Raw genomic sequence first — 12,866 nt, forward strand, 5'->3', positions numbered from 1 at the left:
GGTTGACCAGGCACCTGCGGGAGCCGTCGGGCGGAAGCAGGCGAGGCGTGTGCTCTACGCAGCTCGGCGAGATGCGGCCTCCGCTGCCCCCGCGACGCGCCGAGCTGCCGCCGCGACGCAAACACGGCCAAGGCGAGCGGCGCCGCCCCCAAACCGACGCCCTGACGCACCTGCAGGCAGCGGCCGTAGCCGCGAGGGCGCGCCCTCCGTCGTGCGAATGCGAGCTTTGACCACGCGCGTGTGCGGCCGCCGCAGCGTTGGCGTCAAACGCTGCCGCCCCGCATCCCAGCTGGCCCCGCCCCCTGACCCCTCCACCTGTGCTCGATGACCAAGCCGGGCAGCTCGTGCAGCGGCGCCAGCTGGCGGAGCGCCGGCTCGTCGGTCGGGGCGTGCGTCTTGGCCGCGCCGCGGGCGCCTTGGCGGGGGGCGTGGGGGCGAGGTGCGCGCGAGGGCGGCGATGGTTGTATCAACTTAGAGAAGCCGCATGGAGGAAAAACCATGGTTCTGGGGGGTCCTCGCTTTGTCGGTGCGCGTGAAAGCTGGGGCCAGGGCGGCCACAGGCAGGCACTGCAGCAGAGCAGGGGACGCTCCCACGAGGCACACGGCGCAGACCGCCCGAGCGCGCGCGGTGGGCGGGCGCAGGGGCTTGCGATCGACACAACACAGCGGACGCGCATGGGGCGGTGTCCGCTGGCACGGGCAAGTCTGCTGTGATCTTGTGAACAAGAGCCTGTTGGGCGCGCACCTGTGTTGGCCGGCAGGGGCAGGCGCAGGTCTTCGTACAAGACTGCCGCCAGCTGGCCGGCGGACGCGATGTTGAAGGGGCGCCCTGCCAGCGCCTCGGCGCGCGCTGTGGGGGAGAGGACAGTGAGGGTGTGGAAGGATCTGTAAAGAGTGTGTCAGTGAATACAAGTGTGTGTGTGTGTGTGCGTTCGTGCGTGTGCGTGTGTGCGTGTGCATGTGTTTGCATGCGTATGTGTATGTGTGAGGTGGGGAAGAGCATGTGTAATTGTGCGTGAGGCAAGCGAGGCGGCCGGAGGGAAGACGTTGCGGCTCCCCACTCTGGGCATCTCACGCAGTCTCGTCCCTGCTCGATGTGCCATACGCATCCCCAAGCAACCCGACCCCAGCGCCGCCCCACCCGCCCACCCTGTATCGCCGCCATCCGCGCCACGATGGCGGGCCGGTGGCCGGCCAGGACTGAGGGGCAGCAGCCGACGCCAGCAAGCTCCATTTTCGCCAGGACTCCCGCCATCTGCCATTTAAAAAGAGGGGTGCTCGCATGAGGTTGCTTTGGTGATCAACCGGCTTTGAGTAGTGTTTTAATGTCGCTGGACTCTTGCTGAAAGGTGGCCACTCATGTGGCAAGATGCCGGGGGTCGAGGCAGGGGTGGAACGGGGAGCCGAGCCGCTGCGGAGAAGGGCGACTTTCCAAGACACGGGGCGGGAGGGCCCCCCGCCGCGGCACGCACCTTGGTCTCCAGCCGGATGGCGGCCGCCGACACCCGTCCCCTCAGCCGCGCCGGCAGCGCGTCGGCCAGCCGCGCTGCGGCCGCCATCTGGCGGCACATCGCGCGCAGCGGCGCCGCGTCCTCGTCCGCCGCCGCCCCGTCCTGCGATCGACGGCGCCGGTGTGGCAGGGGCGAGGGGTCCCAACGAGAGAGCTCGAGGTTGAGCGCCTCTGCTGCCAGCGACCAGACGGCCAGCACTGGCGGCACCGGGCTGCCCAGGCCGGGCGAGTCATCGGGAAGCTGCCCAAGCCGCCCCTTCGTTCAAGGTCGTAGGCAAGCCCCGGCGTGCGCTCGTTCCTCCCAATCCCCCCAGTATCCCAGGCGCCGCCCGCGTCAGCGGTGTGACGGGATATGGATGTTAAGTAGCGTGCGGACTCGACCCACACACCTGCTGCTGCTGCCCCGGCGGCGCCGCTGCTGCCGCCTGCAGGCCATATTTGGTGAGCAGAAGATCCAGCTGGTAGGACCCAGACTGCGAGGGTGGTTCAGGAGCCACGGAGGGCGAGGAAGGTGGGCCTGGCCGCATCCATTGGCAGCGCACTCACCCAAAGGCATGTGTGGGGGGCAGGCAGGCAGCCACGTCTGGGTGCTAAGGGGGCCGAAGGCTTTGCACATGCGCGCAGCAACCTTGAGACCATGGGTTGACCAGATCAAAAAGGGCGCGCCTGATGCGCGGTCCATCTGAAACAGGCTGCACATGCGCACGCATGCAGGCGCACGTAACCGCATGCAGGCATACCCACGTACATGCAGGCACATGCACACATACACGCGCACACAGACACAGATACACACATCCCGCCCCCCTCCCCCAGCTCATACACACACATGAATGTACATGCACATGTACACAATGTGAGTGTCGCACATGCCCCCACATGTCCCCATGCCCCCTCTGCGTAAACGCAGCAACCCACCTGCTGAGGGTCCACCATCCAACCCTGCGGCCGCGTAGTGCGCCCAGCGCGGCAGATCGTTTGCAGCAGGCAATAGGTGTGCTTGGCGCAATGTGCTCGCTTGCGGATCATGCGCTGGGACTCATTGCTGACCATTGCAACACACATGAAGGGTTGTCAAAGAACGGCCTGCCCAGGGACTCACCAGCACGAGAGGGTCCACCAGTGTGAGGTCAGCCGCCGCCGGCAGCTGCAGCCCCAGCCCCGCAAGCGCGACCAGCGCCGCCTTGGCGTCGCAGCACACGCACGGCGCGCCGCGCCCGCAGCCCGTGAGCGCCAGCCGCAGCGCGGCGAGCGCCGGGGCCGCGAGCGCCGCGCGGGCGCCGTCGGGCGCGGTTCGCAGGACGTAGCAGCTGCCGCCACCGGCGCCAGCGCCCTCGCCGGCGCTGCTGGCGGCAGCCCTGGATTGCGGCTGGGCTTGTCCTTCACCGTGCCATGGCGGCGGCCGCGGCGGCGGAGCTGGTGATGCAGCTGCGGCCGACCGGGCGCTTTGGTTGTCGTCAGCGAGCGGCATGAGGGCCACCCCAGCCACCCAGCTGAAGCACCCGGCTGGCAGCCCGCCGGACGCCGCGCCTGCCGCCCCGCCGTCGTCGTCCGCCGCCGCAACCGCAGCCGGCCCGCCGCGGGCCGCCTTCCGCAGCTCTTTGAGCTGCGCCTTGCTGAGGCCCTGGGAGGCGGGGTAGTAGAACCTCGCCGGCCCGCCGCCCTCCGCGGCTGCAGGGGCGTCCGCCGCCATCAGCAGCTCCAGGACCCAGCCCCGCGCGCCGCGCACGCACGACTGCAACGCCGCCCAGGCGGCGGGCGCGGCGGCGTCGAGCGCGCGGGGCGCCGCGGCGGCGCCGCCCTGGGCGGCGGCTGACTCCTGTTTGAGAAGGTCAAGCACCGTCAGTGCCGCCGGTGGCAGCTGCTTCTGCGCCTTTGCGGCACGGCCGCTCCGGCCGCCGCCTGCGGCTGAGCCCGAGGCGCGCCTCTTCGCGCCACCACCGCCGCCGCCGCCGCCGCCGCTTCGCGCTGCGCCGCCGCTGCCCGCGCCGCCGCCGCGCGCAGCTCCCCCGCTGGCAGCCGCTGCCGCACGTGCAGATGGTGCCACGGCCTCCTGCCACTGCGGGTTCTGAAAATCGTCGTCATCATCCTTAGAACCGTTGGCCCCTGCGCCCTCCCGCTGCGCCTGCTGGCCGCCCTGGCTTGGCAGCGTCCCCTCGCCTTCCCTCTGGACCCCCGCATGCCGCTGCCCCTCCTCTCCCTGCCGCTTGGCCTGTTGGTGGTGGCGCGCCAGCGTGTCCCCAATGGTCGCCTGCTTGAGCTTCGGGGCGCGCGCCGCCGCGGCCTCGCCGGCCGGGTGCTTGACAAGCTCGAATGTGATGTTGATGCCAGGGCCACCGGCCCCTGCGCCGCGGCTCTTCTGCGGCTGACGCTCGCTCGCGCCCGCGCCACGCCCCTTGGCGCCGTGGGGCCTCTGCTGTTGCTGGCCCCGGCCGGCGGGCGTGCCGCCGGCGGCGGCGGGCACCTTGCGCGCGCCCTGTGGGCGGGTGTTGGCCGCGGGGCGACTGGCAGCAGACGCCGCCGCGCCCCAGCCGGACCCAGTCTCTCGGGGGTTGCGCGCCACAGGCTTGTTTGGGGCGGGGCCCCAGCTTGCTGAGGCCGACGGCCATGTTGCGTGGCTGTGCTGGGCAAGTGCAGGGGGCTGTTGCTGCTGCTGAATTGGCTGCTGTTGTTGCTGCTGGTGCTGCCGTTGCTGCTGCTGGGGCTGCTGTTGCTGCTGCTGCTGCTGCTGCTGCTGCTGCTGCTGCTGCTGCTGCTGCTGCCGCTGCTGCTGCTGCTGCAGGTTGTCGTGGGGCAACAGCAGAGCCCGATCCCACTCCTGCTCGTGCTTTTGGTGTTGCCTCTCCTGCCGGTGTCGAAGGTACTGCTGCTGCTCTGTTAGCTCTGACTGGTAGCGCCAATGCTGCTGCTGCTGCTGCTGCTGCTGCTGCTGCTGCTGCCGCTGTTGCTGACGCTGCTGTGCCTGACTCTGCTCAGGATCCAGGTGTTGCGCCCCATGCTCCTGTCGCTGCCTTTGCTGCTGTTGTTGCTTTGACGGCTGCCAATCAGCAGGTGCCCTTTGCATCAGCCATGGCACAGACGCGAGGGCCGACTGAGGTGCGAGGCTGTGATTTTGGCGGCGCTGCAGGCGGCCTGGTACTTGCCAGCCCTGCTGATGGGCTTGCGGTCCGCCTTGGTCCCATGCCTGCCAGCTTGGCCCCGAGTGCTGCTGCTGCTGCTGCTGCTGCTGCTGCTGCTGCTGCTGCTGGTGCTGGTGCTGTTGATGCTCCTGCTGCGGTCCACCATTCTCAAGGCTCACTGGCTGAGCCCCCTCATGTGGCCGCCAGTGCATCCACACGGCTTGCTCAGGTGCATGCTGCTGCTGCTGCTGCTGCTGCTGCTGCTGCTGCCCTTGCACCTGCGTCCGCTGCTGCTGCGCTGGTAGCCGCTGCTGTTGCTGCTGCTGCCATTGCTGCCGTGCCCGAAATGAGCTGCTGGCATCAAAAAAGCCCTGGCCATGCACAGGGCTGGCGCCTCGGCCGGATCGCCCTGGCACCAAAAATGACCCGTCGCCGCCACCAGCGCCCATGCCAGCGCCACAGACAAAGGTGAGCGGCTGCTCACCCCCTTGCAAGCTGCCACAGCCGTGCAGCTGCCATGCGCTGGCGTTCGCGCCAACCGCGGTGCGCTCCACTGTCCGAGCAGACGTGGTGCTCGATGGCGTTGCGCCCCATGTGCGCTGTTGCAGCGGCGCGGCGTGCGAGCCGACACCACCGGGATGATCATCCAGGAAAGCCGCCCACTTGCCCCCACTATCCCCCTGCGAGCGTGGCGCAGCACAGCATGGCTGGGTGCGAATGCACTGCGAGCGCATGTACAGTTTGCTTGCCGCATGCAGGCGGGCATGTGCGCCCCATGCGGAGAGGTGCACGCATGCACAATAAATCAATGTCAAGCAGGGCAGGCGTGACGGTCGCAGGTGCCTAAGCAACCTGCGGCGTGCTGGCTTGGGCAGGCGGAACGTGCGGTACGTGAATCAAAGGATTGTAGTAGCCCTGCTGCATGCTGTTCACTGCTTAATTAAGAGAACATTGACTGGCGGGGCACGCAGCCGCGCGTGAGGTCGCGGTGGCGTGACAGCCCACGATCGCATTGAACGGAGGGCGCCGCTGCATTCGACAATAGGTGCGCTGGGCGATGCAGCCGGTTCATAAGCGCAGCGTGGGAATGATTTCCTCCCATATTATGCATAAATGACGGCGGCAACGGAGGATGCCGGGGCAGCCCACGCTGATATGCACAGATCGCGCGCTGCACCCGAGTTTTGTACAATACTGTATCTTGGAACGACGCACTGGTGATTGTCATCATCTGAGCTGCACATGGTCATACCGTGTAATCGAAGACACTGACAAATGGGATGAGCAGCTGCTTGTTGTTGGCCTGTCCAGACCTGGTTCACACCTGCGTTGCTCCAGTGCCCCTGGCAAGCGCCACCTGCCCTAAGCGCGCCAGAACCAGATGCCAACAAAGGGTGAGTTGAGCATGTTGGAATGCGGCCACGCCGGCAAGCCCCGCAAGGGTTGACCATCCTGACTTGCCGAAAGTCACTCCCTCGATCAGGGGTAGCGTTGACAAGAGAAATTACTGCATGCCGCCACGCCGTTCGTAGGGAACGCTTTTGAACATTTTACACAAGCTTCATTTGTTAGGGTGTAACAAAAGTGAGGGGCCAGTTTGCACTGGCAGAGATTCGTCGGCAGTGCTGAGTCATCGAGCGTTGTGAACACTGTCTGGACCGAAGCCAATGGCCTGCGCGACAACGGTGCGCTGCGCCCGCCACTCGAACCGGTCAGGTGTCACGGCGCAAGGGGTGCCGCAGTGTCTGTGTTGAGAAACGCGCCGTGCGTTATGAATGCACGCGCGTTCATCAAGCAAGAGGCACCGCAGGCCAGTGCAGCTGCAGTCGTTCATTCTGATGTGGCATGGCGGCCCATCCCTCGCTGCGATGTGCTCCTCCGCCGCCGCACAGACGGGTCGGCTAAGAGTGCGCGAAAAGGTGTGTACTTCACATGTGCGTGTATGTGCGTGTGTGGTGGCATGGGTTGCCACGCTTTTCGTGATGACACGCAGGGTACCGGCACTGCCATCGCTGCCCAGGGTTGGGATGCGAACGCGTGTGCAGGCCTCAGTGCTGCCCCCCAAAACTTCAGGAACACCATCATCAGGGAAGTGAGCTCTACGGACGGCTGCTCTGCACGCCACATGACCCGGGAAATGTCGAAAGGCGCAAGCACCGCTGCTGGTGGGCAGATCAGTTGCGCTTCGCAAACGGGTGGAAGGAGGGAGTCAGGAGTGCGAGGGAGCAAGGAGTGCTCCCTCGGCATGCCGCGAACGGGCAGGACCTTGCCAGCTTGCCAGCTTGCAGATCCCATAAGTAGTGGGCCATACGCGCCCGCAGCGGGGGCTGGCCCCTAGAGGCGGCTGCTGGAGGCGGCAGCAGCCAAGTACACGAGTGCACGCCCCCCAAAAGCGCACGGACACACACAAAACACCAAGATGCATGGATGGGCGGGCAGGAGTGGCACTTTGATCCCCGGATGCATATGCAGAAGACGCATCATACGTAGGTGTTTTAAAGCAAGAGAGGCGGAGCAAGGTAGCGGCGGTGCTCCCGGTGCTCTTAGAGGAAGGTAGAAAGGTCAATTGTACCCCACCAGCAGTCATTGGTGACGTGCCCCCAGCCCGTGCAGACAGGGATCCTGCAGACGCGCGCCGCTCCCCTGTCGGCCCCTCGGCGAGCCCTGGCACGCCGAGCGGCGTCTCCTGCCGCTTGCCAGCCCCGCGGCCCTGAGGAGCGGGCGCGGCGCCAGCCGACACGGCCGGCGCCTGTCGTCGCAAGGGGCCACATCGCGAGGGTAGCTCGGCCCCGGTCAAAGGTAAGGGTCAGTCGCCACAAAGCGTGGGCTTTGAAAGTGTGGGTGTCCTTGAGCATTGGGAGCCGCCCGCGGGCTTGTTGCCTGCGTGAAGACATGCACGCCTGAAGCTAGGCCCAAGAAAACCCCTGTAGTTCAGTGCGGACCCGGGGCCCCATCTGCAGGGGCGCGAGCTCGCTGCAGAGCGCCAGAGCGTCCCGATTTCCGAAAGCCATGCGTTGGTACGTCATCAGCCCTGCTCTGCCAGCCGTGCCGGCACGCAAGAGACCAGGGCGCGGGCGACTGGCGGACGCCCCGGCGGCACCAGTGTTGTGTGCAGCGCCATGCGCGAGACCAAACAGCCCCCCTGCAAAGGAAGGGGCTGCAGTGTGGAAGGGCAGGCGGGGCGCAGAGGTCGGCGCCGTGCTATATGCTGTGCGATGCTGCGTATGCTATGGCGTCATCTGAGCCGCAGGTGACGGATCCCCAAGCACCCAAACGGCAGCAGTCGAAAGAGACCTGTTGGCCAGCTCAGTGATAAAAGGCCCCCACACCCAGCGCGGCGCGAAACAGACACAGGATCTCTACCAGCGGCTCATGAGCAGGCCGTCCCACTCTGTTGGTTGTGCGGGCGGCGAGGGCGCCGCACAGCGCGCATGCAGACTCGCAGCGAGCGACAGGCGTCAGAAACAGGCACAGTCGCCTCTGTTTTGCGCCACGCCGGCCTTGTGCCGTGCGTGGCAGGAGCGAGCCCCGGTTTTCTCCGCAACCCCTGGACATATCGCCTTGAAAAAGGCGGGAGTGTATTGCTGGTGCCAGCAGGCGGCACACGAATTCCCCGGCTTGCTATGCAGGTTGTCCCCCCAGAGTGTGCCGCCCAGATCACAGTGCGCCTCAGCTCATCCAGTCCAGCAGCATGTCCAGATCCACGTCCTCCGCCAGATCGATCTCGCCATGCCCATGCCCCTGGCCGCAGTCCGCGAGCTGCTGCGCCTCCGCATGCGCATAGCCATGCGTGAGCGGCGCGGGCACCTCATATGCCAGCGCATGCGCCGCAGCCGCCGACGCGTCATGGTGCGGGTGGCAGCCGTGCACGCCGCCGAGCGCGCAGCCGCCGCCTGCGACCAGGTCGGCGTGGGGCGGAGCTGCCATGAACTCTGCAGGGTGGCCTTCAGCACCAAAGCCGTAAGGGAGCAGCGCCCCGGCCGCGCCCTCAGAGAGCTGCGGTAGCAGCATGTGCGAGTGCGCGTGGCGGTGCAGCGCGTGCAGCTGCTGCTGCACCTGCGCGAGGTGCCGCTGCTGCTCATACAGCTGCTGCTGCTGCAGCGCCTGCGCCTGCTGCTGCTGCAGCAGCGCCTGCAGCTGCTGCGCGCGCTCCTGCCGCCGTTGCAGCAGCTGCAGTCGCTCGTGCAGCTGCTCCCTGAGGCCGCTGTCTTGGGACACCCGCTGCCTCAGCTGCTCCTCCTGCTCTGACAGCTGGGCCGCCAGCAGCCACGGCTGCGCGCCGTACTCCGCGGCGGCTGTGCCTGCCCTGAGCGCAGCCGCGCCGCAGCGCTGGTCCGTGCTCGGGCTCGCCGTCGCACTGTGCCCCTGAAAACCACCACGCGGGACGGCCGCCGACGCGCCGGGCGCGATGGCCGGCGACGCTGGCGGCAGGCCGGCGGCCGCGAACTGCGACATAGGCGCAGACACGGCGTGCTGGAGCTGCAAACGGCCGTGCAACGCCACGTCTGTGGGCGTGGCGTGGGGCCAGTTGTGCCCCCCAAAATCGACGCAAGTGGCGCTGCTGTCGAAGCTGCCGCTCCAAGTGGCCGTGGCGCGCTGCTGCTGCTGCTGCAGCTGCTGCTGCCCGCCCGCCGCCGGCGACGCCGCCCCACCATCGCCGCAGCGCCCTAGCGGCGACAGGTAGCCGGCGCCGTTCAGCACGGAGTACACCTCCGCCGCGGCGGCAGCGGCAGCTGTCGCAGCGGCGGCGCGCGGCGGGGCGCCCAGGTCCGGTAGACCAGGCAACGCCTGCAAAGCGCCACCAGGCAACGCCATTGCAGCCGCGAAAGCCGCCGGGTCGTGCTTGATCTCAGGCATGCCCCCGCGCTGCTGTTGTGCGTTGGCACTGAGGCACGCAGGCGCGCCGCCAGGCGCGTCCCCAGCGCCAGGCGCGCCGCCTGCGGCCTTGACCGCATGCGGCCCAGGGGCGACGTCGCAGCTGCTGCTGCTGCTCGCGCGCCGCTCGGGCGCGGGGGCGTCGGCCTCGCTGGCGCCGGCCTGCGCGCGTGCGCGCTTCTGGGCGCGCGCAGCGGCGCCGCGGGCGTTGAAACCGTTCTCGCGCACTGCGCCCATGACCTGCGGGGTTTCGCAGTGGGGGGCAGGGGGCTGGGTCCAGCACAGATACTTGCGGGGTCTGGATTTAGGGTCCCAACACCCTGCTTAATACCACAGTCAGGACGCTCAACGCGCAAGACCTTCCCTTGCCGTGCTGGCTGGTTCCAGAACACGTGCCCTCCCCCAGTTTTGCGGCCGCGCGGCGTGGGCGCATGCTCACCCGCTTGCTGCCCGAGCTGCGCGCCACCTCCCCGGCGTCCCTCATCTCTGGATTGGCCAGCAGCCACTCCAGGTCGGCCCCCTGCTCGAGGTACCTGCGCACGTGGATGCAGCGAGACGGTCCGGAGTAGGGCGGGGTTGGGGATGCGCACGGTGAGCGCAGACCCTGGGGCGGCAGAGATGCTCGGCTCAAGAGCGCTGCAGCGTTGCAGACCCCGCGCCTGGCGCCTGCAACGCCAGGTTCCCGTCGCGCCGGCCAGTCGGAGCAGAGCGCGGCGACCTGCCCGCGTGCGCGAGAAGCTGCACCAGTGCTGCTGCACGCCCACAGAGCAGCCTTCGCTGGGCAGCAACGCCTCTGAATCTGAGGCGGTCCCGCGGCCCCAAAAACCCGTCGGCCCCTGCGCGCTTGCCTGTTCTTGAGCGTCCCGGCCAGCGCCCTCCTGTTGAGCGTCGCGTGCCAGTGGTTCTTGACGGCGTTGTCGGTGCGGCACTGCAATAGGCGCGCGATGGCCGCCCAGCGGTTGCTGTATTTTGGGAGGGCCTGGGCCTGTGACCAAAGGCGGCGGGCGCGGTCCAAGAGAGGGGGCCTCAGGCGGGCAGCGGTGGAGAGCCCCAGGCCGCAAATTCCGGACACGCAGGAAAAGCTGGGTGTGCGCAGGGGAGAGTGCATTCGCAGCTGCAGGGCGGCGGCCAGGTGCGAACGTCGCACGCCCCGTGGCGCTCCCAAAACCCTGGCGTCGCCCCGGCTGCAGCGGCGCCGGCCGGCCGCGGCGCGGCGCGGGAACGGGGCCTCGGGCGCTGGCGGCAGGGCGGTTCGGAGGTTGACGACGACGTGTGGCCTCACCTTGACAATCACCGCCTGCTCCCACTCAGTGAAGGGTGTCTTGTTTACACCAGGGTCAAGCTGGTTGTGCCACCTGTCCAGGCGCCGCGCAGCAACGGTCGGCGGGATGTGAGCGGCGGAAGCGTGCGTCGGCCGTGGCGCCAGCGCCGGCGGCGCGACGGGCAGGTGGTGCAGCGGCGGCGGCAGTGGCGGCGGCGGCGGCAGCAGCAGTTCGGCACTTGATGATGGCTCAAGCAAAGGTAGGTCTGCCAGGAGGCCCAAAAGACTGGTCTGCCAGGGGCTGGGGCGGGCGCCGCTCCAGGAAATCACCTGAGCCTGCAGCTCTTGCCGCTGCGTATGCCGCCCATGCGAGTGGCTACGCGGGTCCAGCTTTTGGTCCCCACTTCTGACACCAGGGTGCACAGCAGCGCATCCTCCTGCGTGGGTTGAGGGTGGGGCGGAGTGCTGGTCGGGCAGGGCCCTGCGTCAACGCAGCTGTCGCGTTGGCCGTGCTGATGGCGAGAAAAGGTGCTCATTGGCCGCGAATCACTGGGTGCCATGTTGTTGGGCTTGGGGCAGCATACGCATTGGCGCCGCGGGAGAGTTGCGCTGGCCTGCGGTCTGCGGCACCTCAATCGACAGCAAACAAATATGCTTCATCAACGCGGGCGACGCCGCTGCGCCGCGCTGCTCGCTGAATAGCTGATTCAACCTGCTCATGCTCCTATCGTATTATACCCCGCGCACGCCCACGAGGCACTGGCACGGGCACCCGGGGCTCATCATCACTTCGTGGACGCTGGCCGCACAGGCTTCGCCTGCGCAAGTAGCCATCATGCTTACCTCCTCAGTCCACGCCCCGGTACGACGTACACCGTCATCCATCCCAGGGCTCCCACCGCTGCGCCCTCTCGGCTCACAGGTTCCGAGTCACGGTTTGAAGCACGGGTTGCATGGACTTATCAAGTGTTGCTTTCAGGTTTTCAATGTGTGATGTGCCATTCTGTCAGGACGCATGAGAATGCGGCGCAAGACCGTCCAAAACACCGGGACACTCGGAGTGACTGTGCACATCATGTGCTCACGCGTGGGCTGTGAATCGGTATCCACCCACCGATAAAGCTCTAGTAAGCTTGTTCGACTACATATGCATGGCTTTGCACCGCAGTCCTTGAGGAACAGTGCAGATGCTGCTGTTGGGGCGTCTGTCATCAGTGGGAAGTTGACACCAATTTATTGTAGAGCTTGAGAACCAGCTCTCACGTTCCACTGTGTGTTGTCCAGGTGCGCAGCACGTGGCGTTTGTGCAGCAGGTGCTGCAGCATACAGCAAGAAAATCAGCGGCAAGACTTGCAGACCAGCTGCTGGCATGTGCCCTGTGGGCAGCCACTCCACACCTGGCATTATTTTGCCGTCAAGCCCCTGCAGGATGAGTTGCTTCATTCTTTCTGCACCGCTGGACTGTTTCTCGCTTTGATCTGTGGCAATCCCTATCCCACAGGGCCGGCGGCGGCCCCAAGCAAAACCGCCACAGCAGAGCAGCCAACCGCGCAATCTGTACAGGAGAGCGCCACATCCGTGCGAAGACAGGATTTTTGCGCAAGGTACACGCACACGCACTTGCATTGCCAGCCAAAGGATGCCGCGCCTTGCAGGGTGCAACGTGTGATGGCGTTCGGCGGGCTGCGTGCCCTGCCGACGGGGCAGGCAGATTATACAGCATGGTGAGCAGATGCTACAGCAGGCCGGCCGCCGGTCCCAGTACCGGCCTCACAGGTTCATCCGCACAATCGAGCGCGTCGCGTCCGACTTGACCCCGCCCCCCGGCCGCCACGCGCCGCCGGCGCCACGCGCGGCTAGCCGCTCGCGCTCCTCCTTGCGCGCGGCGGCACGCGCGGCGATGCGCGGCTCCTCCGGGTCGTGTACGTACTCTGGAAACCGCTCAAACGTCGCCTGCCGCCCCTTTTTCGGGAACGCCGCCGGCCTGAACGCACCCGAGGGGCCGGCCGCGCCTGCGGCGCCGCCTGCGCCCCCTGCGTCGGGGCTGTCGCCCGCGGCAGCGCCGGCGCCGGCAGGGCCCGCGGGCGGGGCGGGGCGCGGC

At 67.4% G+C, this 12,866-nt stretch overlaps 3 protein-coding genes across 3 annotated transcripts in view; all 3 read right to left on the reverse strand.

Annotated features, from left to right (window-relative positions):
• Positions 1-263: 263 nt before the first annotated feature.
• On the reverse strand, positions 264-4,574 carry MNEG_3854 (hypothetical protein; the record flags this gene model as incomplete). Its single annotated transcript, XM_014047665.1, has 7 exons — positions 264-415; positions 746-850; positions 1,150-1,255; positions 1,473-1,766; positions 1,900-1,983; positions 2,429-2,452; positions 2,613-4,574. 7 exons carry the CDS (start codon positions 4,572-4,574, stop codon positions 264-266), a joined length of 2,727 nt encoding a protein of 908 aa, XP_013903119.1.
• A 3,724-nt stretch (positions 4,575-8,298) lies between these two features.
• Positions 8,299-9,988, reverse strand: MNEG_3855 (hypothetical protein; the record flags this gene model as incomplete). Its single annotated transcript, XM_014047666.1, has 2 exons — positions 8,299-9,744; positions 9,944-9,988. The coding sequence occupies 2 exons, from the start codon at positions 9,986-9,988 to the stop codon at positions 8,299-8,301; spliced, it is 1,491 nt and encodes a 496-aa protein (XP_013903120.1).
• A 2,547-nt stretch (positions 9,989-12,535) lies between these two features.
• MNEG_3856 (flagellar associated protein) overlaps positions 12,536-12,866 on the reverse strand; it is a gene marked incomplete at both ends in the record, with an annotated part of 2,998 nt that continues 2,667 nt past the window's right edge. The window contains one exon of the mRNA XM_014047667.1: positions 12,536-12,749. Within this exon, the coding sequence (XP_013903121.1) occupies positions 12,536-12,749 (214 nt within the window). The remainder of the gene's footprint in view (positions 12,750-12,866) is intronic.

Source organism: Monoraphidium neglectum (assembly GCF_000611645.1).
Source record: "Monoraphidium neglectum strain SAG 48.87 unplaced genomic scaffold scaffold00506, whole genome shotgun sequence".
NCBI classification, from domain to species: domain Eukaryota; kingdom Viridiplantae; phylum Chlorophyta; class Chlorophyceae; order Sphaeropleales; family Selenastraceae; genus Monoraphidium; species Monoraphidium neglectum.